Source organism: Triturus cristatus, chromosome 1_1 (assembly GCF_964204655.1).
Source record: "Triturus cristatus chromosome 1_1, aTriCri1.1, whole genome shotgun sequence".
Classification (NCBI taxonomy): Eukaryota; Metazoa; Chordata; class Amphibia; order Caudata; family Salamandridae; genus Triturus; species Triturus cristatus.
In genome coordinates, this window is record NC_140579.1 from 6801844 (window position 1) to 6829489 (window position 27646).

At 46.6% G+C, this 27646-nt stretch overlaps 1 protein-coding gene across 2 annotated transcripts in view; it reads right to left on the reverse strand.

Moving 5' to 3' along the window:
• LOC146869090 (E3 ubiquitin-protein ligase TRIM39-like) overlaps positions 1-27646 on the reverse strand; it is a 96465-nt gene that overhangs the window by 58613 nt on the left and 10206 nt on the right. Inside the window, exon 2 of one of the 2 annotated variants that reach the window (XM_085599796.1) lies at positions 1461-1556. The exons of the other annotated variant lie outside the window; for it this stretch is intronic. Within the exon in view, the coding sequence (XP_085455922.1) occupies positions 1461-1556 (96 nt within the window). The remainder of the gene's footprint in view (positions 1-1460; positions 1557-27646) is intronic. 2 annotated transcript variants of the gene reach the window in all.

Consider the following 27646-nt stretch of genomic DNA (forward strand, 5'->3'; position numbering starts at 1 on the left):
ATCGCGACCAGTGGCCGTGTCAGAGCGGTGATAAATGTGCGTCAATGCTAGTTGTGCGTCCACATTACAGGCCTGCCCTTTCTTCCAGCCTGAGACAGGGTTAAGTGCACTAGTTATCCTGGGACATTCCAATCAGCTATGTCCTATCCCTGTAAGAGAGGTCTAATAAAGGCATAAAATATGACCGATTAAATAGACTGTTGCAGGAAAACCTTGCAATGAGGATTGAGCAGAACAGAGAGTGTCCAAGGTCAGTGGCTGATGATGTATAAACAACACCGGAGCACGATTACATTACTAAATCCTTGGTTTAGAAGAGTCTTACACCGTGCTTGCTCGATGGGTGGATAGATAACTCCAGACCCATGCATACACATACGATCAGAGGTACACATTCATACAGGTGCACACTCACATACAAATGCTTGTACAAACTCACAGAGGGAAATCTTCACTCCATTCATACACAGGCTCACAGATATACCCATGTGTGCACATACTTGCACGCAGATGCATTTAAAATCTCACAGAAGTATAACTCCAGACCCACGCATACACAAACTCACAGAGGCACAAACTCATACAGATGCACACATAAATGTGTGCACTCACACAAATATCCATAGACCGTTGTACAACACAGATGAACATCTCCAGACCGTGCATACACAAACCCCGCAAATTCACACTCTCACATTGGCACACCCATACATATACATACTGACACAGAGAAGCTTACATAATCTCAATGATGTAGAACTCCCGACCTATGAATACACAAGCTCACAGACGCACACACACATACAGATGCACATGCATTTGCAAACTCACAAATACCACCAGACTTTGCGATATGAAAACCCCTAGACAGGCATTCAAATATGCAAGTACAAACCCACAACCAATAAATCCAAACTAAAGCATACCCAACCTTCAAACACACATGTACCCATAAGAGCACATGCATCTATGACTCGCAATATATACATGCATACACAGACACACAGAAAACTCATCCATGCCCACAAAAACACACAAATATAGAGATGTGCAGACATGCATGCACTCCCATGAATAACTCCAGGACCATCCATACATGAACACCTAAGCATAAACATGCATACACGCACACGCACACGCACACGCACACACACACTGGTACATATTTACAGCCAAATAATGCCCCACCTGTGCACATATACACTAACACACACCATGTACGTATGTAGGTGCTATCTTAAGGTCAGAAAGTAATTCTTGTTTTTATTTATTTTAGGATGGACCCTTGGCCGATTTCAGCCCCATTATCCAAGCACAGTGACTCTGGTCAGTAGATTTATCAGGTGGAAACCTTGTCCCAGTCTGTAGGGTCACTCATCAGCCTCTGTGTGTCCTTACAAAGACATGGGCACAGACATATACAGACACACAGAGACACAGCACTCCCTGCAGCCACTCACTCTGATCGTTTTATATTGTTCCTCTTCCTTGAGTTTCGACTCCAGAATATATTCCTCCTCTTTCTTCAGAAGACGCAGCCACTCTTGAAGTTTTACCTGCAGAGATGAGAGCGCAAGAAATAAGTGTAGATCTGTAGAGTGCGGTCTTACTTACAGAAAAGAATCACTAGAGTTTCTGCCCCATGTGCGCAGACTGTACGTGCCAGTCATACATTAATGTTGTGAGTATCACCCAAACATATCCAGATTGTAAGTAACAGTCGCACATATCAGGATTGTAAGCACCAGCCCCAGGTATCACAGCCAAGGAGACAGACAACGGTGTCACTTCTTTGGACCTGTTCTTGCCTAAAAGGACCTGAAATCCTGTTCCATGCAAACTAGCTTCATCACGGGCACTGACTTGTACTTGATAAAGACACTGGGCTCGAATCAGAAAGGTAAACTTAGACTTATGGTCTAAACTTAGACCAAACGTCTAAGTTTATGACTTTGGGAATTCACAAAGAGCATTTACAGGTACCATCTTTTAGTTCGCACTCGGATTGTTTGTGAATTCCAGTTGTAAACGTAGACGTTTGGCCTAAGTTTAGACCATATTATAATTCAACAAGGGCACCCAAGAAAGGTCGACCAGGGACCCTGGGAGTTAATTATTTTGAACAACAACGGTCCCTCGAGAGTTCAAGATAAGAAGGCGGAATGAATATAGACTCAATCAGTACTAAATTGAAGAGACTTGTCCAGCCGGACAGAGGTCGATTATTTACTTATAGGTAGATAAACATTTAAACATTAGTACATAAAGTGGGACACAAGCCAGTGAACTGTTCGACCAACCTGGAAGGAATGCAAGACAAAACAAAGCAACAGGAGGCTCAGGCAAAGCTCATGGTTTGTTATGAGGAAACAGTAAACAATTTCAAGGAAACAAATCGCGTAGAACACCTTTACACTTTCAAATAAAATATTTAGGACGTATAAGGTGTTATTAAAGTGTTGACGGCGTTTCGATCCATTGGGGGAATACACGGATCATCATCAGGACAATGGGTATTATGCCCGTTTATCTACTTATAAGTAAATATTTGACCTCTGTCCGGCTGGACAAGTCTCTTCAATATAGTACTGATTGAGTCTATATTCATTCCGCCTTCTTATCTTGAACTCTCGAGGAACCGTTGTTGTTCAAAATAACTAAGTTTAGACCAAACATCTAAGTTTACCTTCGTGTATCGGGGCCCACTGTGCATACTTTAAGCCTAACTGCATGGAAACATTTAGACTTGGCAATTTGTTTTTTAACAAAGGGGGCGATGGGGAGCAGAGAGATTGTTTTTTAACAAAGGGGAGCTTTCTTGTGAGTTAGAAATGGCGGGACCCTTTTGGCTTCAGATGGACTCAATACACTTAGACATGAATGTTCGAATGCAGGGAAAGGGAGACAGGTTTGGAACGTTGAGTTCGCGTTTACACACTGATGAATAAAAGCGTGTAAATCTACCCTCCGTGTGTGGCGTAGGCATTTGCGAGTGCCCTGCCTGGGGAGAATGCTACACACAGGACATTCTGACCCTCACTCTTAGTAACTCTGCCATACCAAACTCTTTCAAACGCCACTCCTGCCACTTCCCTCTACCAATCTCCAAAATAGCATCCTTTTAACTGATCTACAGACGGCCCGGACCAAGCAAGCACTTAACAGAAGAAACTTCAGACATCACCTCTGCCTCCATCCAATGCAGTCACCCACATTCCTCAGAGACTTCCACCTCCCTTGCAACTCCAATACAAAATGCATGAAGGAATCCTTATACACACTACTCAACACACTGGAAATACCAGAACTCATCAACAACCCAACACAAAGGCAACATGTCAGATCACTTTCTATCAGCGTATCCTAATAGCTGCACCGAATCAGAAGAAAAATATCCCTCCACTCCATCCAACAGTCTTCTGAAACATACCAGAACACTTCAGCCCTCCAGAGATGTCGGAGCGTGAAAACAGGAGAAGTCAAACACCCTACTAAAAACACGAACTGCAGATCCTTCACCATAGCAGCTAAATCCTTTTTCTACAAAACCACCATCAGTGAGGCAATCAACATAAGAAAAACTCTTCAAGCTGTCAAACGTTGAACCAAACCTCTCTCAGAACCCACAGTCTCTGCATCAGTCGAGAAATACAATGCCATCAAACTCTTCTTCCCCAAGATCAACATATCATATCTAACGTTGTTGCCACTTCCACAATCCCTCCACTTCAAACCATCCCCCATTGCCACACCCGCCAATGGATCTTCTTCAATCTCGTACATGGGTCTCCCCAATATCCTAAACTTTAGTCTAGAGAACCTCTGATCATAAGAAGACCCTTCCTTCATCTATCATCAAAATGCACCACATTGTCAGCATCTCCTTCAGCCAAGGAACACTCTCAGACACTCTTAAGATCTTTCCACTGCTAAAAAGCCATCCCTGGGCCTGGCCGACCTCACAGAAGTCTAACCTATTACCTACCTTTCATTTGAAGGGAAGATCAACAAGAAAGCAGCTGCCACACTCTACAGGAGCAAAATCAGCAAGAGTAATCTTCTACAGGAGGACCAATCTGTCTTCATGCAACGCTGCAGCCCTGACACAGCCACACTCCAAGTAGTCGACAACACCCTCCTCGTCAACGACAAGAAAAACTCTCAACCTTATGGTCCTGTTCCTGGACCTCTCTGTAGCCTTCGACACAGACGATCATCCTGCTCTGATCAATACCTTGAAAAAACGAGTGAGATTTTCAGGCACGGTCTTTAAATAGTTCACATCCTACATCACCAACTGGAATCCGTTCATGCAAATAGGTTCCACAAGATCACAGAAATACCCTGTCTCCAGCGGAGTACCTCAGGGTTCTATTCTTTCTCCCATCATCTTTAACCTCTACACAGAATAAGAATGCATGGACCGCTCTGTACAGCCTGTGCAGTGATACAACCACGGACACAGGAATGCATGGACCGTTCTGGACAGCCTGTGCAGTGATACAACCAAGGACACAGGAATGCGTGGACCGCTCTGTACAGCCTGTGCAGTGATACAACCAAGGACATAGGAATGCATGGATCGCTCGGTAAAGCCTGTGCAGGGATACCACCACGGACATAGGAATGCATGGACCGCTCTGTACAGCCTGTGCAGTGATACAACCACGGACATAGGAATGCATGGACCGCTCTGTACAGCCTGTGCAGTGATACAACCGTGGACATAGGAATGCATAGGCCGCTCTGTACAGGCTGTGCAGTGATACAACCACGGACATAGGAAAGCATGGACCGCTCTGTACAGCCTGTGCAGTGATACAACCAAGGACACAGGAATGCATGGACCGTTCTGTACAGCCTGTGCAGCGATACAACCACGGACACAGGAATGCATGGACCGCTCTGTACAGCCTGTGCAGGGATACAACCACGGACATAGGAATGCATGGACCGCTCTGTACAGCCTGTGCAGGGATACAACCACGGACATAGGAATGCATGGACCGCTCTGTACAGCCTGTGCAGGGATACAACCACGGACATAGGAATGCATGGACCGCTCTGTACAGCCTGTGCAGTGATACAACCAAGGACAAAGGAATGCTTGGACCGCTCTGTACAGCATAAGCAGTGATACAACCAAGAACATAGGAATGCGTGGACCGCTCTGTACAGCCTAAGCAGTGATACAACCAAGGACAAAGGAATGCGTGGACTGCTCTGTACAGCCTGTGCAGTGATACAACCGTGGACACAGGAATGCGTGGACTGCTCTGTACAGCCTGTGCAGTGATACAACCGTGGACACAGGAATGCATGGACTGCTCTGTACAGCCTGTGCAGTGATACTACCACGGACATAAGAATGCATGGACCGCTCTGTGCAGTGATACAACCAAGGACAAAGGAATGTGTGGACCGCTCTGTACAGCCTGTGCAGCGATACAACCATGGACATAGGAATGCATGGACCGCTCTGTACAGCCTGTGCAGTGATACAACCAAGGACACAGGAATGCATGGACCGCTCTGTACAGCCTGTGCAGTGATACAACCAAGGACACAGGAATGCATGGACCGCTCTGTACAGCCTGTGCAGTGATACAACCACGGAGATAAGAATGCATGGACCGCTCTGTGCAGTGATACAACCAAGGACAAAGGAATGTGTGGACCGCTCTGTACAGCCTGTGCAGCGATACAACCATGGACATAGGAATGCATGGACCGCTCTGTACAGCCCGTGCAGCGTTACAACCAAGAACATAGGAATGCATGGACCGTTCTGTACAGCCTGTGCAGCGATACAACCATAGACACAGGAATGCATGGACCGTTCTGTACAGCCTGTGCAGCGATACAACCATAGACATAGGAATGCATTGACCGCTCTGTACAGCCTGTGCAGTGATACAATCAAGAACACAGGAATGCGTGGACCGCTCTGTACAACCTGTGCAGTGATACAACCGTGGACACAGGAATGCATGGACCGTTCTGTACAGCCTGTGCAGTGATACAACCACGGACATAAGAATGCATGGACCACTCTGTACAGCCTGTGCAGTGATACAACCACGGACATAAGAATGCATGGACCACTCTGTACAGCCTGTGCAGTGATACAACCAAGGACAAAGGAATGTGTGGACCGCTCTGTACAGCCTGTGCAGCGATACAACCATAGACACAGGAATGCGTGGACCACTCTGTACAGCCTGTGCAGTGATACAAACAAGGACAAAGGAATGCATGGACCGCTCTGTACAGCCTGTGCAGGGATACAACCACGGACACAGGAATGCGTGGACCGCTCTGTACAGCCTGTGCAGCGTTACAACCAAGAACATAGGAATGCATGGACCGTTCTGTACAGCCTGTGCAGTGATACAAACAAGGACAAAGGTATGCATGGATCGCTCTGTACAGCCTGTGCAGCGATACAACCATAGACACAGGAATGCGTGGACCACTCTGTACAGCCTGTGCAGTGATACAACCAAGGACATAGGAATGCATGGACCGTTCTGTACAGCCTGTGCAGGGATACAACCACGGACACAGGAATGCGTGGACCGCTCTGTACAGCCTGTGCAGTGATACAACCAAAAACACAGGAATGCGTGGACCGCTCTGTACAGCCTGTGCAGTGATACAACCAAGGACACAGGAATGCGTGGACCGCTCTGTACAGCCTGTGCAGGGATACAACCAAGGACACAGGAATGCATGGACCGTTCTGTTGTCCTGACAAGGATGGAAGTTTGCTAAGAGCATGAGGTTGAACACAGGCACCTGCAGCGGACGCCTTCGTCCACTGAGCCCCCAGACCCGGCATACACATATATCTACATCTATATATATCTCCCTCTCTCCCTCTCTCCCCCTCCCTCTGTCTCATTCACTCTGTCTGTTTCCCTCTCTCTCTCTCTCCGTGTCTGCCTCCCTCTCTCTGTCTCTCTCTCCGTCTGTCTCAGTCTCTCTCTGTCTGTCTGTCTCTCTCTCTCTCTCTCTCTCTGTCTCTCTCTCTCTCCGTCTGTCTCAGTCTCTCTCTGTCTGTCTCTCTCTCTCTCTCTCTCTGTCTGTCTCTCTCTCTGTCTCTCCCTCTCTCTCAATCTTTCTCCCTCTCTCTGTCTCCTTCCCTCTTTCTATCCCTCTGTCTCACTCACTCTGTCTCTCTATCTCTATCTTTCTCCCTCCCTCTCCCTCCCTCCCTCGCCCTCCCTCTGTCTCCCTCCCTCCCTCGATCTCACTCTCCCTCCGTCTCCCCCTGACTCCCTCCCTCTGTCTCCCTCTGTCTCCCTCCCTCTCGCTCCGTCACCCTCCCTCTCTCTTTCTCTCCGTCTCCCTCCCTCTCCCTCTCCACTTCTCTGTCTCTCTGCCTCTCTGTCTGTCTCTGTCTCTAGCGGTCTGTCCCTCCCTCTATCTGTCTGTCTGTCCCTGTCTGTCCCTGTCTCCCTCCCTCTGTCTCCCTTTCCGTCTCTGTCTGTCTCTATCTGACTGCCCCCGTCTCTGCCTCTATCTGTCTCTGTCTCTCTGTCTATCTGTCTCGGCCTCTATCTGTCCCTGTCTCTGCCTCTATCTAGCTCCATCTCTCTCTGCCTCTGTCTGTCTCGGTCTCTATCTGTCAGTCTGTCCCCGTCTCTGTCGGTCTCTGTCTCTGTCTCTATCTCTATCTAGCTGTCTGTTTCTGTCTCTGTCTGTCTCTGTGCCTCGGGGAGTGCACCCGTACTGCGTCTCCATGTCACTGTCACCAGCCCAGAGACAGCCCCCCCCCACTCCCCCTCTCCCTGTGCAATGTAAAAGCCAACTTGTTTTCTCTCTGAATTTGCTGCTTCGTGGGGTTTGTGTCCCACCACTGGGTCTGGGGCCTCATCTGTCGCTGGCTTTAATTCTGAATCTCACCCCGAGCTGTCAGATCAAAGCCCCCCTTTGGCACCAGTCACCCGTCCGTGTAGGTATACATGCATCAATTATATATAGCGCCAACCTGGCGGCGGGCATTTGTGCGCTGTGCTGCGTGAGCGGAGACCAGGCCTGAGCTCCCTGGCCTTGGCTCAACCCTCTAACTACAGGCTGGCGGGAAATATCACAGCACGGGCTCTTAACGCACACCTCACCCGGCTCTCACTCCCTGCTGCCCTCGGTCACCTCACCTGGCTCTCACTCCCTGCTGCCCTCAGTCACCTCACCCGGCTCTCACTCCCTGCTGCCCTCAGTCACCTCACCCGGCTCTCACTCCCTGCTGCCCTCCGTCACCTCACCCGGCTCTCACTCCCTGCTGCCCTCCGTCACCTCACCCAGCTCTCACTCCCTGCTGCCCTCAGTCACTTCACCCGGCTCTCACACCCTGCTGTCCTCCGTCACCCTCTTTCACCTCACCCTGTGTGTGTGGCAGCCCGGGCTGAGACAGCTTCCCGGGCACACACACAGCCGCACCCGAGTACTTCTCAAGTCTTTAAAAGACCATTTACTTGTTAATGAGGCTTTGTTGTATTTCACCTCTTCTTAGCGCCCCTGCAGCTCCACTCTGACTATCGCTGGAATCGCCTGGCCCCCATAGAGCGGAGTCCATGTTTGCTGGCACTCTTCAATTTTTTTTTTTAAAAACACAGGCACAATGTCTGCAAGGTCCGCGGTCCAAAAAGGAAGGCTTGCCAGGCCGCTGGCAGCACGCGGGCCGTACTATGAGTACCCGTGATCTAGACTTTACCGGACCTTACCCGAGCCGAAATTTGCCCATGTCCTCAAAGTCCATGGCTCTACTTTGAAGGCCGATGGTGGCCTGTTGGTGCTGAAGGAACTTACAGTGGTGGAGGAGCGAGTATTTATAGTGTTGTGGGGTTCAATTGTTTATGTCAAGCTTGCAGTGTTGTGTTGAAGTTGTGTGTCATACATTGTGGGGATGCCTGTGGCTTAAGGATGTGAATTTGTATGTGCTTAGTGCGGAGCAGTTGAATTTGTAATCAGACTCGTCGCAGTCCAAGATCCCAGGATAGATAAGAGTATATTGTTGTTTGACTTGTCTGCTAAGTTTTGTCGAGTTGGGTTGTGAGCTCTCATTCACCAGACAATTGATACAGGGACTTTTAACTGTTTGTTATGAGTGTACTCTCACAGTGACTGATACTGGTAGACCCAATTGCATTAGTGAGGGTTATTTCCCCTCTGGGGGTGGAGGGGTTTAGGCAGAGGGGGTCCTTGCAATTTCCACAGTATGACACATTTATTTGAAATAGTGAAAGCGCTATCCTTCAAAAAGGGGCGTCCCCCTTAAGCACTCAAAAAAATACAGTTTATTGATTTCGTTGTCTTCCAAATGAAGTGTTGGAAGCTGTTTGCAAATAAAGTTTTATTTGTCTGGAACTCAATTTTGATATTTTCAAAAATAAAAAATGTCAATGAACCGTATTTGGTCCATATTGAATTATTCTTAAATCATTGACGTTTTATACTTCTCAACATGTTACAACTTATCGTTAGCCCAATGCATTTCGGGCCGTAGCCCTTCTTCAGGGTTAAAAAGCTCTCTGAAAATGAAAATGTAAAGAAATTAAAGATGTGTCGGTCAAGGCACTGAGTTATATGTGTGATGGTAATCTTACAGTGTGATGAAAAAAATAACGTACTCTGAAAAAGTGAACATGAATAGGTTGTGAGAGTAAATAATCATGCAGAATGAAGAAACCATACAAAATAGTAATCAAAATTTGTTTGCCGCGTGGTAGCGTGAAGTGCCGCTATGAAAATTCAAGTAACGTCCTAATCGATGTGGTTAAGTTACCGGTGACGCGTATTGAAAAAGGATAAGTGCGTTGTTATTACAGAAAGCATGGTGATCTGAATCCCAGATTTGCGTATCAACGCACCCGAAATATTCAACAAATTTTGAAGAATCAGCCAAAGGAACCTCGTACATTCAAAGGCACTGTACCATGCTACAATTGCGGGAACTGTAATGCCATCCTTAAAGGGGACACCATTCGGCATCCACACACAGGAATTCCAATTAAATTAAAAGTAACTGCCAATTGTAACAGCGCCAACGTAATTTATCTTTTGTAATGACCATGCGGACTAGTGTACATCGGAAAAACTGCACGAAAAGTGAGAATACGTATCAATGAACATAAGAGCAACATACGTACTGGCAACATCAAATCCCCAGTGGCAGTCCACTTTAAGGAATTTAAGCATAACATAAGTCAACTACGTTTTTGCATCTTGGATCAAATCACAGTCATGTCTGGTCGCGATCACACAAAATTTCTATTACAACGAGAGACATCATGGATTTATCGCTTGAACACTACTAACCCGTTCGGGCTTAACGAAAAACTTGAATTGAGTTGCTTTCTTTGCGATATTAACAGCATGAAATGTTTGCCAATGTTGTTGATATTGATTACTGTATTCTACTGTACTTTTTATGGTCTTCATTATGTTTATTTTTATGTTTAATCATTTATTATTTCTAAATTACTGTCAGGTATAACATTCACATTATTTATGTCCTTATCCATTTGTACTTTCAGACATCGTCTGAAAATATTTCTCTATTCAACAGTATTCATCACTATTATGCACTACAGAACATTTCTCAGGACTGTTAGCGGCTGAACTACAAACTCTTCTATTTCTATGATCACGTGATCCACTGTCCTATTTTCAATATTTTTTGAGAACTATTACACCCTTTTTTATTTTTATAATATTTAGATTTTTTCCAAACTGTTCACACCAACAGTCTCTTATCATTTGTAGGTCTCGGCTCGAAGGCTGCGCTTGCGCAGTCTCGGTCCGAGATTTAATGACTTGGAAAAGAGGGGCTTGAATCCGCCCCTCTTCTCCATTGGCTGGCCTCTTGAATGCTGGCCAGCCATTGGAGAAGAGGTTTGTCTCTCCGAACAGGCCCCGTCCTTTTCGGATTCGGGGGCGTGTTTTTTGCTACTTTTCTCATTATCTCCTCCAGCCAATGGCAAGAGGAGAGAAAAAGAAATACACGCCCCCGAATCCAAAAACGCCACTGCGTTTCTCCAAGGCATTTCTGCTTCACCTCGGAGAAAGGCAGTGGTGTGCTTGTTTTTGTTGTAACGAATCAGCACATTTCCGTAGCTTTTTAATTGCCAAAATGAATTTTTTGTCGAGTCCGCGTCAAAAAACTTACGCAACCCCGACGCAGAATGCACACAGAACTACCGCGAGAGCCGGCCGCTAAAACTGTATGACTGCCAGAGCTTAATTTGTGCCGGTGCTTGCCGGTGCTTAGCACCGGCACTTAATTGACAGGGCCGGGTCTATGCATCTCGCCCGGCCCGTGCCGTGCGTCATTGATGTTTTTTCAAATTTAGATTGAAATACTCACTGTACTCTGTCTCAGTCTCAGCGTGTTCAATCATGCAGCCTGGCAGAGCCTGCAGGTCACAGGAGCAGTTAAGTTGCGGCTGTGTGTGTGAGATCATCATCGACAGACTAACTCACACTACTACTACTTCAATCATTCATTTCTCACAATTATTTTAGTTTTTAGCTGCTGCCAGCCTGCCGCGCACCGCACGGTGCGAAAGAGAATAAATTATTGGTGGCGTAGTAGTGTGATCGATCATGGCGGCAGAGGCCGCAGCCTGGTAACGGTTTCGGTTTGTTATTTAAATTTTACAGTCAGTGAGTGGGGTGGGCTCAGTGGGCCGTGCGGCGTGCATGCACTAACACAGTTGACTGTGTGTGCGCGTCACACTGATTTATTGGGGCGCCAGGCCAGGGGCGGGCTGGATTTGTGGGTCGGACTCGGTTCTGAGACGCTGAGTTGACTGTTCTGATAGGGGCGTAGGGGCCGCTGTATGCGCAGCGCGTGGCAGCTTTTTGTCACATGACCACATGCGCCACCGCCGCCACGCCCCAGCACAACTGCAGCCCTCTGCTAACCAGTCCGGGACTCGGGACACACACACTGCAGTTCATTGCACCAGGCCGCGGCCGCCTAAAATAATCAGTTATTCCACACTGAGCCGGACTGCCCACGGCCCACCACGAGTAACGCGGTAAGATTGAACGGCATTGTTTTGCCTACTAGTACTACTACTGTGATACCGTGTCCGTGCGACCTGCGTTCGTGGCTGCCTATTGTCTCACGTGTGCGGGGCCTCTTTCAAAATTACATTCTGCCATGGTATTGTTCCCGAAAAAAGGCCTCGCTTACGTGGGCAAGAAAGGGTGTCCTCCCCTCGCTTGAATCTCTTTGGTTGGGGGTGTGATTTGATTCCCTTTCTTCGCATGTTTAACACACGCACAGCAGATTCTGTAGCAGATGCAGGGCCCTTTGAATATATCCAAACTCCATCCTAAAGCAGCGTTCATAATTTCTATAAGAAATCTGGGACCGTTTCAGTAAGGGAAAGGCCTGTTGCAGCATCAAGTGTGCCACTGTTTCTTCTAATCCACTTGCTTCCTGCCGAGTTTTTATTTTCCCTGAAATGATTGGATAGCTCATCTAGTTTAGTGGTTTAATCTTCCTGCGTCAGAACATTCTGATTAAAGGGCAGGTCACAGATTACAAATCAGCTCAACCTTTCATTGTTTTGAGATGGCTAAACCCTGCCACCACTGACTGGGATAATGGTAAAAACTATGGAATCGTATCCTATGAATATTTTAAGGTATTTACATATTCATACCTGAACTATAAAGCAAGTATACATCACACACTGTGCAATGTGGAAATTGATACGGTAATATGAACCACACACATGACAACATGTGAGTCAGCTATTATGGCAATCTGGCTTTGCAAACAGGGCAATATGGAAACTGTCACAGCAACACGTGCTACATAAATAGGGTGTGCAAACTCAAGGCAACAAATGCTTTACGTACCGGGCACATCTGGAAACTATGATATACATACAGCTGTATTCTGGAAATGGTTATGGCTGTGTAAGCTTTACATAGAGAGGCAATGTAGAAACTGGAATCAAGAATTGCCTGCTGGCACTTTACCAGATCTCGGAAATGTAAACAATACCCCTGTTGGTTTGGCACACTGAGCATCGTTTTCTGAGCAGTATAACAGTTAGCATCCTAGAATATTTTAGCGACATGAATAGATATTTCATTTTTGAGGGCATTTTTTTTCTGAAAAAGGAATGTTGATGGGCTATTAACTAGCACAGCGTCAATGATGTTGTGGCAGACTTTAAAGCTGGTGTCTTTCCCCTCATTTTGGGAAATGAAAGCTCCTGTACATGGTTCTGGAGAATGTGCACCCCTGCTTCAAATTCAGCACAAGTTGAAGTTTTTGACGCATCCCTGAGCAAACATGATGATCACGCTCATGCATGTGTGCGGGAAGTTTTTTTTGTCACACAAATTGTGACACAAAGCAGGTGTCTGTGCTCAGGAGAGGCACACAATGCGCACCCTTTTGTCAGCTGCTCATCAAGCAGTAAAGGACTAACTGTGGTGGCTGTGATACAATTCATACTTAAGGTGGAGGGTTAGAGAGGTCCCAGAAACCAGACATGAATTGTAGGGCTCTCTCCAAAACCTTTAAGGAATCCTCTCTTGTTGGTCAAACTGAGGAGTATGAAGAAAAGGAGACAGAGGGTACTTGTGAAATACAAAAAATTCCCCCTGTCCTTTCATAGTCCATCGTTCTCTAGAAGGGCTAACCCATAAATTAACAGATAGTTAAGTAGCTCAACCTGCCTTGATTTCTGCTCTTCTTTTGGGTTCCCTTGCCTGAAAACTCTCAGCGTCACCCCACAGGCCTGCTTACACCTTGTGTTAAAGACACTGGTTCTACCAGTATCAGTGGAATTAGCAAAAAGGGCATAACTGCCCAAATCTGCTCTCAAAACTGACTGTTGGATTACACAACTGCCGTAAGCAACTTTAATATAAAGATGGGCACAAACCTTAAGCAAGCGTGCCAACATTTTTCTACCAGATTTAAGGGTTTTCAAGCCGCTAGTGACGAGAAACTTTCAGGGTTGAGAAATATACCACCATATCCCCTTGCCCGATTCAACAACAGAAACGGAGGATCTTCTATTTAGACGACCAGGAAAGGCTACCAGGACTCTCTTTTGAGTGACAGAGCGAACCGATTGCTCAGTAGATGTCTCCGGCACACTGGATGTATCACCAAGCAAACTGACTAATAAACATTGTGAAACCTTTGGGGACTCCTTCAACCAGTTACTGTGTGCTACCTACATGATCAATGCAAGATCATAGAAGGCCAGGGGTTTCTTCCACAGAAATCCTCACAAAGCTGTGCCAGGCAGTTTGTTTGTTTACTTCACTAAGTTTTATCCAACCATAGTCTTTGCTACACAGATGTGGCAGTGAGCGGCGAAGGGTTAGAAGAGCCCTCTTGGCAGGGCCGGACTGAGAACACAAATGAGCCCTGGTAATTTTATTGGACCGGCCTCTGGGTAGAGGGGGCACAGCGTTAGCCTTTAAAGGCTATGCGTCACCACGAGGAGGAGAGCATGGCGGGGAGGGCAAGAGTAGAAGAGTGATGCCGAGGCGAGTGAGATGGAGAAGAGAGGGAAGGGGCGTGGAGAGCGAGAGAGAGAGAGAGTGAGTGACCGGGAGAGAGAGGGAAGGGAAGGAATGCGGAGAGAGAGAACGAGAGAAAAAAGAGAAAGAGTGAGGTTGTGTAAGAGAGAGAGGGGTGTCTGGGGTCCTCTTTGACGGTTTGTGAATTCACCCAGATAACGGTTTTGCGCAGGTAAACGGACGACTTAGCGGTTCAGTGATTATCCAGTGTCATGTTCATAGCATAGATGGATACTCTTTTAAAACGATGTTTACATTCCAGAGAGAGTGCACAAACTGGAGCCCAGGCAGGCACCATGATCTCATCGGCTCATCAGCTCTTCGGGGTGCCTCACACACGGTCACACCTCACCTCCTACTCGGGTGGGGAGTTGCTGGGGACCACGCTTAAATACAGTGTGCAGTAGAGCTAAAGGTGGCTCTGGCTGCTGCTGACTGTGGCTAATTTATGCTCCAACTTGGATAGAGACATAGGGGTGCCAAGGGGACAGGTGTGGACAGTTGCATCATGGCGATGGTCAGGTCACATGTGAGGGGTGTAGAGCAGAACAACGACGTAAAGGTGGGGGAAATGTGCAAGGAAGTTGGAAAGGCTCTATGGGAGAGCCAGTGCGGCACAGAGGACAGGCAGAGCTGGATAGGGTGTACTATGTCAGGAGAAGTGTCTCATTAATGACCTTAAAAATTGAGCACGATGCCCTTGACCTATTGAACCCTCTTGTATTCTGGTCCCATGCTCAGCTGGTGATGGGATCCTGAAAGCGTGAGGATGAGGCAATGTTGCTAGTTAGGGCTTAATGTGTGAAAAAAAGAAATGCAGGGGACCAAAGTTGGTCTTTCGAGACCATTGGGAGAACTTCTGAATGCCAGTGTTGCAAACTACGGAGGCTGTCTGGTCTTGATTCCACATCATCATGGCTCTTTCTTCACTCTGCACGATTTGCTCTCTTGTGTGTTCTTTTTCAAGCCGGCTTTCTCCCTGTGTCTCTGTTTCCCTACCCTTCTCTTCCGCCATTCAATCTTTTTCACCTCTCTCTCTCCTGCTCTGACTCAAAGTTAGTCTGCTGTTGAACAGGTCTTCAAAAACGAGGGCTTGTTACCACCACCTGCAACAACTGGCACAAATTAAGCAGTGCAGTAAGGGCAGCACCCAGCACTTAATTTCAGCTGTTGTTTTCCGGTGCTCGGTGCCGGTACTTAATTCTCAACACCTGTATTCCGGTACCTATGAAAGTCTGGCACCTAGTGGCGCTGTCCGTCTAATTTTGAGTTAAGCACAGCAACAGATGTTTAATAATTTAATATACATTATATATGAATAATATCTACTGCTCACACCACGTTTATAGCTTTAAGTGACTTGAAATAGTCTGAATTGTCACACTTCTAGGTGAGTGATGTGTACTAGTTGTGTTGGTATTGCGATTAGCAGTACTGCCAGGGAGGGAAAATGCGTGGTGCAAGCTGCAATGGCCTCCCAAAAAGGGTCCTGGCGGCTGGCACTTATGTTTTTACAAATTAAGCACTGGTTTACTGTGGCTGGAAGTTAACAAGACACCCCGGCTGGATGCCTCTATGTTACATTTCAATGGTGTGTGGCCTGGATCATGGATGTTTATGTGTGACATTTCCACGTTTTTTGGAATAGCCCTGTCCTGGATGCTTATGTGTGACGGATTATAGCATGCTTTCTGGCCTGGACACTTAGGTGTGACATTTCCATGCTTTCTGGCCTGAGGGTTTAAGTGTGACATTTCCACAGTTTATGGCGTGGGTGCTTGCTTATGTGTGACATTTTCATGGTTTATGGCATGGGTGCTTATGTGTAACATTTCCATGCGTTCTGGCGTGAGGACATATGTGACATTTTCACGGTTTATGGATTGCGTGCCAGTTGAGGGTGTGGGTGGAGCCAATAGAGGAAGTGGGTGGAGCCGGGGGAAAGGGGTGTGGCCTCCGACAAACATTTGAGCACCTGCACTTCATATTTTACAAATTAAGCACTGATGACTGCAGCCTCCATCATGAGAAATAAGCCTGTACCAGTGCTGTGCCAGAGGCTGACATTCTACCCGGCGCCGCGGTTAATTCAGCTTATGAACCTGCGAGTTCACTTCTTCTGCTCTCCGGCCCCGAGGACGGAGGCGTGCAGCTCTGCAAATATGTTTTCCATCAGCGGACTGAGATCTCACACGTGAGTGGGATGGATTGTAGCTGCCTGCGGCATCAGCAGGTCCTATGTGAATAGGAAAGGAGACGATTTTTTTTCCTTAGGAGTGTCAGCGCCATCTACTGGAATTTAACAAGAATTCTTTCAGCGATGCTCCATGGTGGGAAGCAGCTACAACGCATCAACGCCGACGAATATGCCATAGCAACGCGAAGCTAAAAGGGAAGTTCACTTCAGCTACAACATGAAAAACCTTATAATAATAATGCAATGAGAATAATAATGATTGTAGCGTTAGTTATTAATAATGTTCATCCTATACTAATAGCAACAATTGACCAATGATGTTAATGCTAATAATGAAACTACTACATTTGTAGTCATGCTAAGGTTAAAAAGCAAAATGTATTGTTTCCCCAACTTGCTAATTAAAGCAGGCCCATCTGTAAAGTCAACGTGAACCCAGGATTTACTCTCGGGCTTTCTGGAGACATTGTAGATCTATTTGTTAATGGGGTCCAGTGAGCATGCGCTTTCTAGGGAGTGTGCCACTTGTACTGCAGGAAAAATTATTTTGGTTTTCCATTGGCGTTTAATCACATTTTTGCATTTTCGTAAAAAATATAATAAGTGAGGAAGTGTGGCCTTTCTTCATGGGGAGCCCGTGAATTTGTCCGCACGCAGGAGGACAGCGGGATACGGTCAGACTGAGACCATGTAAAAGACAGTGTAGCTAACTGCATGGAGAATGGCGATAGGTTCCAGCAAAGATCAATCCATCCCACCTGTGGCCCCAGAAAGTGAAGTGGTGTAGTGTGTCGTGGTGGGGGAGGGGAGAGTGTCATTTTAATACAAGGTTTTTTTCCCCCGAGGGGGTGGAATGCTGGGTGCTCCCACGAGTTATCGGCCAGGTAGGCCGTGCATAAGACGACACAGGCCGTGCTCCCGACATTGTCCCTTACAGCTCTCTCCTCGCCACTCCTACCCCTGCTATGTGTTCTCTTTGAGGTTGGTCATTTCAGGCCCTGGCACTCAAATCACTTTTGTTGGGTCCTAGTGCCCGACGCCACCCTCCCCCCCCCCCCTTCTAACCACTAGCTCAGGTTCTTGGCAGGAGTCTATATCTCTTCGATGAGTCATCAATGTCATTTCACTGTGGACGGTTGTTGGTTTGGCCATTCAGCGGTCCTAGCTCTTTGGCTGGCTTCTTGGGGGTTTTGGTCACTCCGGGTGGGTTGATGATCAGCTTGACGTGTGGCCTGCTTTCACAGGCTCTTGGGGATCACTATTCTGCTTCTTAGTACGATTCCTTCTTAGGTCACGTCCTCTAGCTCTTCTTGGATGTAGTGGAACTCAGCCCTAATGAATCTTCGAAGCGCTTTAATACAAGTATAAACTCGAACTGTTTTATCAATGCTTTTCTGCCCATTCAACACCCTGTACAGCGCTCTGAAACTTAGACAGAGTCCGCGCTATGATAAACAGTAAATGATGCATTCTAGCGCATCGAAGCTGGCCAGTGTGGCACTGCACCCGTTATAGAATTTCTCTCTACCATAACAAAACATAGGCATTCATTGGGAGTGTTTGGCAGTTTGTTTGAGCCAGGGCTGTGATGGATGCTGTAGTTTGAGTGTGATGCTGCGCAGGAGCCAAGGACAGGAGTCATGTGCGTCTGCTCTCGACCTTGTCTCCGGCTTTATCTTATTTTATGTTTGATGCAGAGTGGCTCTGTGTATTTGGGTGGCTCTGTGTGTGTGGGTGGCTTTGTGTGTGTGGGTGCAAATGCAATAGGTCTCGCATTTGAGAGTGTCATGAGCAATGCCAATAGCTCTAACTTTAACAATGCCGAGACCATTGAATTGTAAATGTTTGCTTAAGAAAGCATTACACGCATCGTACGATCTTAAATCTTTTTCTTACTTCATTTTTTAGTTATTTGTATACGCTTGTCTGTGTATACTGAGGAAATATGAATTTTGTGATCAGTTAAGTCCCCTATCGTAGACCCCAACGGCTCCATGTGCATGCTATAAGTACATGTATGTTCCCTCCTGCTCCAGTTTTGAAGACGCAAATATATGTGCGTCCACCGTCAACATGTCCTCTTTCAGATCCGCCATGAATGAGTCAGATACTCCATTCCTAAGTATGAAAGGCCACCGACTTTATGTGGTTCACTTTCCACATTTTACAGATTCAGGCGAGTAGGCCCTGAATTCTGTCATCAAGCCTTTTTCTGCCTTCTGCCTCTGAAAGCTCCAGTCTGAGCCTGCATCTGTATCCATGAACTTTGTCCTACTCCCTGCGCGGCTAACGATGCCTGATCCAGCCTGTTGCCTGCCAAAAACTGTATTTCACCTTCAAGATTATCTACTCCGCTCCTCATCCGATGCATTCCTGTCTAGTAGTTTAGGTAAACATTCCTCCAGCTACCGTGCAAAGGGCCAGGCCTCGCTGTCCTCATGCAAGTAATTCATAGCCCCGTTACCATGGAATATTCCTACCCCCTCGCATCTAGTGTAGACACTTAGACGCTTGTACACGCACTAACAGTCAGTATAGAATAGATTCTATCCTAGAGACCTCTCCTTTTGGATAACACAGTTCTTTAAACATAGGATATTAGATATGATTTGGGATTAGGATGACATGAACCCCAGACTTCTGTCTCCACATGTAGAGCTAAATGTCAAGTCCCCTTCACCCTCTAGTTGCACGTCAATCACACGTCATGCGGCTGCGCGCGCATCTCTGCCAAATATTTCTGCTGACATTGCAGGATTCTTTTATGGATCCACCCACTTGTGACATCATGTATGATGACGTTTATTAAATTACGCCCATACATCCGCCTCTATTAGTTACGTATGCACCTTTTATCTGTACTATCAGCTGTTACGCCTCTTGCATCTGTTTCACTGTAATGTATTTTCTATAAAACTGCCTATCTGTCAATAATGTATGCCCTTCCTTCCTGAACTTTCGTGGTGATGGAATAGAAAGCCTACAATTCGAATTGTATTCCTTTGTATAGGAATAAAGCCTTTTAAAACCTCTAATACCACGGATTCTGCCTCTTATATTTACTGAGTTATTCTTAATAGACTTTACCGCATAAAAAATAGTACCGGTAATGAAATATTTACCACAATACTCTGATTCTTTGCCGAGTTCTATAAAATTTTTTGAAGGATAGCGCTTTCACTATTGTATATTCATCCTTGCTCTCAGAAGGATTAACCCTCTAGCACCATCGACTTTATACAAAAAGCATACTTAGTGTATACATTGGAGTGCGTTTGTGATTCATTATTTCCGACATTTGAGAGTCATTGAGAACTTGAGGGAAGTACTGTATGACATGAAGCCTCCCCCTAGACCAGCACAGTATGAGGCTTTGAAGCCTGCTGCTCATGTGAAGGAGAGGTACTAGAATAAAACTAAAAAAACAGTGTGTAACTGTGCGGATGCTAAGTGGCATGCGGAATAGCACGTGTGTACCAGAAAATCATCCATTCAATGAAACCTACCAAACATTTAGACATTCCCATTCCCATCCCCTACTGAAAGAAATCCACCAATCCGTCACTCCCTCATGGACGAAACTCGTGAACACATCTCTCCAGCAAGGATCCGTCCCAGAGTGCCTGAAGACGGGACTCGTGAACATCTCTCCAGCAAGGATCCGTACCAGAGTGCCTGAAGACGGGACTCGTGAACACATCTCTCCAGCAAGGATCCGTACCAGAGTGCCTGAAGACGGGACTCGTGAACACATCTCTCCAGGAAGGATCCGTCCCAGAGTGCCTGAAGACGGGACTCGTGAACACATCTCTCCAGCAAGGATCCGTCCCAGAGTGCCTGAAGACGGGACTCGTGAACACATCTCTCCAGGAAGGATCCGTCCCAGAGTGCCTGAAGACTGGAATCGTGAACACATCTCTCCAGCAAGGATCCGTCCCAGAGTGCCTGAAGACGGGACTCGTGAACACATCTCTCCAGGAAGGATCCGTCCCAGAGTGCCTGAAGACTGGAATCGTGAACACATCTCTCCAGCAAGGATCCGTCCCAGAGTGCCTGAAGACGGGACTCGTGAACATCTCTCCAGCAAGGATCCGTACCAGAGTGCCTGAAGACGGGACTCGTGAACACATCTCTCCAGGAAGGATCCGTCCCAGAGTGCCTGAAGACGGGACTCGTGAACACATCTCTCCAGCAAGGATCCGTCTCAGAGTGCCTGAAGACTGGAATCGTGAACACATCTCTCCAGCAAGGATCCGTCCCAGAGTGTCTGAAGACGGGACTCGTGAACACATCTCTCCAGCAAGGATCCATCCCAGAGTGCCTGAAGACGGGCCAAGAACCTCTTCTACTATAAAAAGTTGGGCAGTGAGCAGAATGACTTCCGACCAAATTCCAGTCCGCATTTCCTGGCTAATTGGTAGAAAAATGTGCCCATGATGAGCTGTACTAACACATCAAGAATTTTGACCTACTTGACAAACGCCAATCCGGCATCTGGCCTGGACACAATACCGAGGTCGTCATTCTAAACATCCTAGATGATATACAAACATCAGTAGACAACAAGCATTTACAATGCAATGGTCTCGGCACTGTTAAAGTTAGAGCTATTGACATTGCTCATGACATTATTTTTGTTTGTTTTTGCTTTTAAAACATTTAAAGAAACGGCATTGTTATTTACAATGTCCATAGCTTAATCACTCTCAAATGCGAGACTTATGGCATTTGCACCCACACACAGAGCCACACACACAAAGCCACCCACACACACACACACAGAGCCACCCACACACACACAGAGCCACCCACACACACTTGGAATGCTGTTTGCGTTTTTTTTTAATAGAAAATAACAGAATGCTTTAAACATTATGTTGAAAACTATGGCACAAAGTGAAAATTTAAATTTGACCAGCCAGGTAGCCACACTTTTAAATAGCCCTTTAAAACATGCCACAGCTATTTATTTTCCACTCTGTTGTAGTACAGCCTAGGGCTGGTGGTACAGTGTTACCACAGAATTCGTTCTGTAGCCACTTGCCTCCGTAAAAGTAGAAGTTCTGCATTACTGCCAGTACTCAGAAGCCCTGAAAACAAGCACTTCTCCATTCTCCAGACTTCACAAACAAGATATGCCATTGTCTGGGAGTTTATCAACATTTGTAGTTTGAAACCTTATAAAAATATGAAAGCAACTCATCACATCCGATTTGAAACACCTAAAATTGCACCACTGTTTCTCACATATATCTACTAAGAAGAGATTGGGAATATTGCCTTGCGTGTACACCCATGACACCAAATGATAGTAGAGACTGCTGCTTTAAGAGCGCCTGTTAGTGCCTAGTTGATGAATGAGATGAACATTGTAATTTTCAAATATAATTATATGCAGATACAATTAAAAATACACGATATCCGGTAGTAATGCAGCCAACATTCCACCAGGTTAGGCAACTACAAAGAGATAAGGTAAAGGGCTGAACACATCCCAAAAATATTTTGCATGTGCTGTGCAGAGATAAATAAAAATACACGATGTCCGGGAGTTTGACGGGATGTATGCGGGAGTGAGACACTAACATTCCATCAAGTTAAACATTTATGGGGAGATTAGATAAAGGGCTGAAGACATCCCAAAAACACTTTGTGGGTGCTGTGCAGATATAAATAAAAATGCATGATGTCCAGGAGTTCGATGGCGGGGGGAGAAGGTTGTATGCAGGAGTAAAATGCGAACATTCCCCAAAGTTATACAGCTGCTGGGAGATTAGATAAAGGTCTGAAGATATTCCAAAAACACTTGCAGGTATAAATAAAAATGCACGATGTCCGGGAGTTCAATGGAGGAGGGGCTGAGGGATGTATGCAGGAGTAAAGCGCTAACATTCCACCAAGTTCGACAGCTGTGGGGAGATTAGAGAAACTGCTGAAGACATGGCCAAAAAATGTTGTTGCTGTTGTGCTGGTCAATTAAGCGAGGGTGTTTTTGCACCATACAGAGACTGCTATCGTAAGGGTGCCTGTGAGTGCCTCGCTGATGAATGTCCTGGCTACAAAGAACAGACGGAGACTGCTGCTTTAAGAGCGCTTGTTAGTGCCTCGTTAATGAATGAGATGAGATGAGCACCGTAAGTTCCAAATATAATTATATACAGATACAGGGATGTATGCAGGAGTAAGACGCCAACAGTCCACCAAATTATACAGCTGCGGGGAGATTAGATAAAGGGCTGAAGCTATTCCAAAAACACTTTGTGGGTGCTGGGCAGATATAAATACAAGCATTTGCAATCTAATAAGTCTCGCAATTGCGAGACGTAAAGCTATTGCCCTTTTAAACATAAAAGTGGGCACTGCGTTAAAGCGGGGCACCCCCAATTACTCACAAAGCGGGGAAATATTTAAAAACACACCACAAAGGGAAACCGAAAGGAGAAACCTGAGCAGGAGGCAAGGCTTCCCTTAAAAACATACATTATGAACTGGAAGCGCTAAAACTGAACAGTTAGGACTCTGTGTAAGCTGAAGGGTCACCCAGAAGATGTTGCGTATTTTGGAAATCGCTGACATTCCAAAGGGGAAACGTTAAAAATGTGTTTTCTTTTTTGTTGCTTTTCTTAAAATAGGGCGAGTATGGAAACAGCAATCGGCTCTCTGAGTTCGCGCAAAGGGTAATAAAACACAGAGGGTGGCGAGCACAGATCTGCCGGTAGAGTAAGCAAGAATAAACAAATGTAAAAGTCGCACTGTAGATGCGATCGGGATGATTGTTTCTAGATGCACATCCCCGTAAAGGAAAACGGAAGATGAAGGAGGGGCCATCACACGCTAGACAGAGTGATGGCCAAATAGATAATTGGGATGATTGCTACCAGATGCACGTCTATGTCAAAGAAATGTGAACTAAACGCCAGAATGCCATAGTCGTACTCACTGTTTGATGTTGTCCCCTAATGCTTTGCTCAGACTCTTCTTGGCTGCGTCCAGCTCGCTCACAAAAGTCGCCATCTTTGAGCCCACCCGCACGACTTCTTGCAGAGCAAAAGATTGAAAACAGAAAAACACCGCCGAACAACAAACCAAAGTGCGCCCGCTCTCCTCAAAATTTGTTTAAACAAGCAATTGCATTAATTATGTAAGGAGGGAGAGGGTTTTTATTTGTAAATAAGCCCGGTGTGATTAACAGGTGTGGCGACGCCGGTTCGACTGTGTTCAGTGTATCGACTTTGGAGGTGAATCTCGCAGTGAACAGTTGTGTGACACAAATTAATTCATGGCATGCAGGACGCACACCGATTTTAGTGTCAACTTCACCTACAGAGCATCCTCACTGGGTTGAAAGTGGAACTTGTGACTGGCGGGATGCAGCCACGTCCAATCACCTAAAACGTAGATTAAATTATGCTAAAAAAATACGACTAACATGTCTGCAGTGGTCCCATTAGCGCCGCGCACGTGAAATCCCCACAGAGGCGCTAAAGAGCGTCCAATGGGAAGCATACAGAGGCATCCCCAGCCCCCTCCGATTAAATAAACGCTTCCCTCCCCCCCTCCACCCGGGCCCCGCTGAGCGCCGAGAGGCCGACCCTGCTCCGCAATTTTCATCTAGTTATTCGCTGAGTTCTGACGTCAGACTGAGGGGGGACAAGGGGAGGGGGTGGGTATATTGCCGCTTGGTGTGTACGCCGAGGAGCAGAGAGGTGGTCGCTTTAGGAGCCGGGGCTGTGATGCTGCCGTTTGTGCAGCGCACATTGGGAAGCAGGACGGCTCTCTGTGCGCATGCGCACTGGAGGAGTACTATGGAAGGGATGATGTCTGTAGCCTGTGTTGGTACATAAGAGAGGATTAGGGAGCTAACGTTTTTTAAAGCGTGGCGGCGTGTACTCAGACAGAGCTGGGGGTGAAACATTGCACTGTGTGTATAACTGAAGAGCTGGGGTTAAACATTGTACTGTGACTGCGTACACACCCGGAACTGGGTGTGTTTGCACAGTGTGTGTACACACGCAGAGCTGAGGTGTAACATTGCACTGTGTGTGCACGCGCAGAGTTGAGGTGAAACATTGCAGTGTGTGCACGTGCAGAGCTGGGGGTCATTGCACTGTGTGTACACACGCAGAGCTGAGGTGAAACATTGCACTGTGTGTACAAGTGTAGAGCTAGGGTGAAACATTGCACTGTGTGTGCGGTACCATCCTGAGCCATGCAAGAACATACCGAGACACCACCGCCTTTCTCCGAGGCGAAGCACAAATGCCTCGGAGAAACGCAGTGGCGTTTTCGGATTCGGGGGCGTGTTTCTTTTTCTCTCCTCTTGCCATTGGCTGGAGGAGAGAAAAACACGCCCTGCGAAAAGCAACGAAAAAACACGCCCCACCAATCCGAAAAGGACGGGGCCTGTTTTGTGCGACAAGCCTCTTCTCCAATGGGTGGCCAGCATTTAAGAGGCCAGCCAATGGAGAAGAGGAGAGAAGAGGGGCGGGTTCAAGCCCCTCTTCTCCAAAACACCCGAAGTCATTAATTCTCGCGAGCGAGACTGCGCAAGCGCAGCCTTCGCTAGCCGAGACCTAAAAACAAATCCTATCTCATAATACTTCTAGATCTATCAGCAGCATTTGACACGGTAAACCTCAAATGACTCAGAGAAACTCTTGAACTCAGAATGGGCCTATCAGGAGCTGTCCTTAAATGGTGGTTCTTCTTGCAGAACTGTCAGAGTCAAAATCGGTACCAGCCTACCCGAGGTGGCAGATATTGACCGGGATGTTCCGCATGAATCTACAAAATTCCACCCATGCTCTATCTTTACATGGAACCTTTCACTGAACCCCTTAAGCAATCAAACATCCCTTACTGCATGTATGCTGATGATACTCAGCTCTACATCAAACTCTCAACTCAAGAAGATATCAGGAGACTGGATGACACCCTGAGGAAAAACCCAGGACTGGCCGGCACGCAACCAGCTCAAACTGAACCCAATGAAAACCAAGGTCATTCTTTTCTCCCCAGCCCTTAGATCCCTACAACCGCAGCCTTGGTCTTTGCAACTCAAATCACTAAACTGCATCCCAACCATCAGACTCTGTAAAATCAGTAGGAATCGCACTTGACTCAAATCCAAACAAGCAAGCTCACATACAAGCAGCAACCAGAAGCGCCAACCTGCATCTGCACCTTCTAAAACAAACTGAAACCATTCATACTGTTTGATGACCTTAAAACAGCGGTTCAATCTCTAGTGCTCTGAAGACTGGACTATCGAAATGCTACACGGATAGGTCTACCTCAATCCAGCCTAGCTCCAACGAGAGCGACAATAAATGCAGCAAGACTTGTAACGGGCGCATGTCGTTATGATCGCATTTCCCCTTCATTCAGGACCCTCAGCTTGCTCCAGTTGAAGCTAGGATCTAACTGAAGGTAGCAGCATAACACACAAGAGCTCTACACAACTCTGGTCCCAAACACTTGACAGGTAGGAGCAAAATATCAGGAAGTGGAAGAGACTCTAGAAGTGTAAAATTCCTCATATTAGAAGCAGCCAGATGAAAAAAAACACAGAAAACTCACAGCCGCACTTCGCTTGAGCTGCTCCAAAAATATAGTCAATGAGAGCAATTACCTCACTGAGGCTTTTCAAAAAGGAAGTTAAAGACGCACTACCTGAAAAAACAAATCACAATAGAACTATTGTGAAACTGTCATTCACCGTATTGTAGTCTATTGTATTTATACCGAGCTCCTCGAATTCCATGTACATCGGATCTTAAGTAATAGTTGTATTTACGATTCAGCAACCCTGATCTGCTCACTCTTTGTACAGCTCTCTGATACGATGATGGTCATGTTCGCGCTGTATATATCACGATAAATAAATAATTAAATAAATAGGATGCACCTGCATTAATGACTGAGAAATCCAGAAAGAACCGAACGCAGGAAGAGAAAGATGCCGATGCAGCAGAGAAGTCGAGTACCAATGGAGACTCGAGCGATGACCACCTACTGTCCTCTCGTCCACCACCTTGATGCTGCCCAGACCACTAATCATCATGGTAATACCAGTGGTAGTGCTGCTGCAACAGCCCCTATCGATCCAAATGCAACTCACACTGGAGGGCCACCTCCAATCTTTCCCGTTGTACCTGCACCTCTTGCAACCGCGATTACTGTGACTGCCGCTGAGTCTACCGTCCCCGTTGAACCTGGTTTTGGGTCAATGCCAATGGAGTGGTGTGGCTCACTGGTTAGAGGCGGCAGACCCGGAAGCAGAGGTCGGCCCGGGACCAGGGTTCGATTCCCGTCGCGGCAGGGTCTTGGGCCAAGGTCAGCAGACTCGATAATTCTCGCCTCGGTGCCTACTCTAATCATGGATCACACTCAGCAACTCTGGGCAATAGCTTGCTTAATCTCCACTTACGGTCCCATCAGCGCCGGGGATGCTTGGTCTTCACCTTGGAGATGCCCAGTAAGGGACCATCTCACAGGGAAAGCCAGGATGGGTTCCCCAGCAGTACACAGCGCCGGGACACTCTGCTTGAGTAGCTGAGCGCTCAATAAAACACCAGATAACATAACATAACATAACAATGCCTCCTGTCCTAACTTTGAGTGTTCCTGCTGTGCATGGTCCAATTACTATTGCTCCGATGGCCACAGTTTCAGTTCACGTACCTCAAATTCCATTGTATATCTTTAAGTTACATAACGCTTACTGTGAACGGCTCCAATGCACAGAACCTAAATTTAAGATTTTATGATTTTTCTAGCCCCCGAATAACTGGCTCCATGAAAGTGCCAAAGCTGCCTCAGCGTCACACTCTATGGTTTTATCTAACAAACCCTTTTCTCCAGCAGCAAAATGCGGCCAGCCTA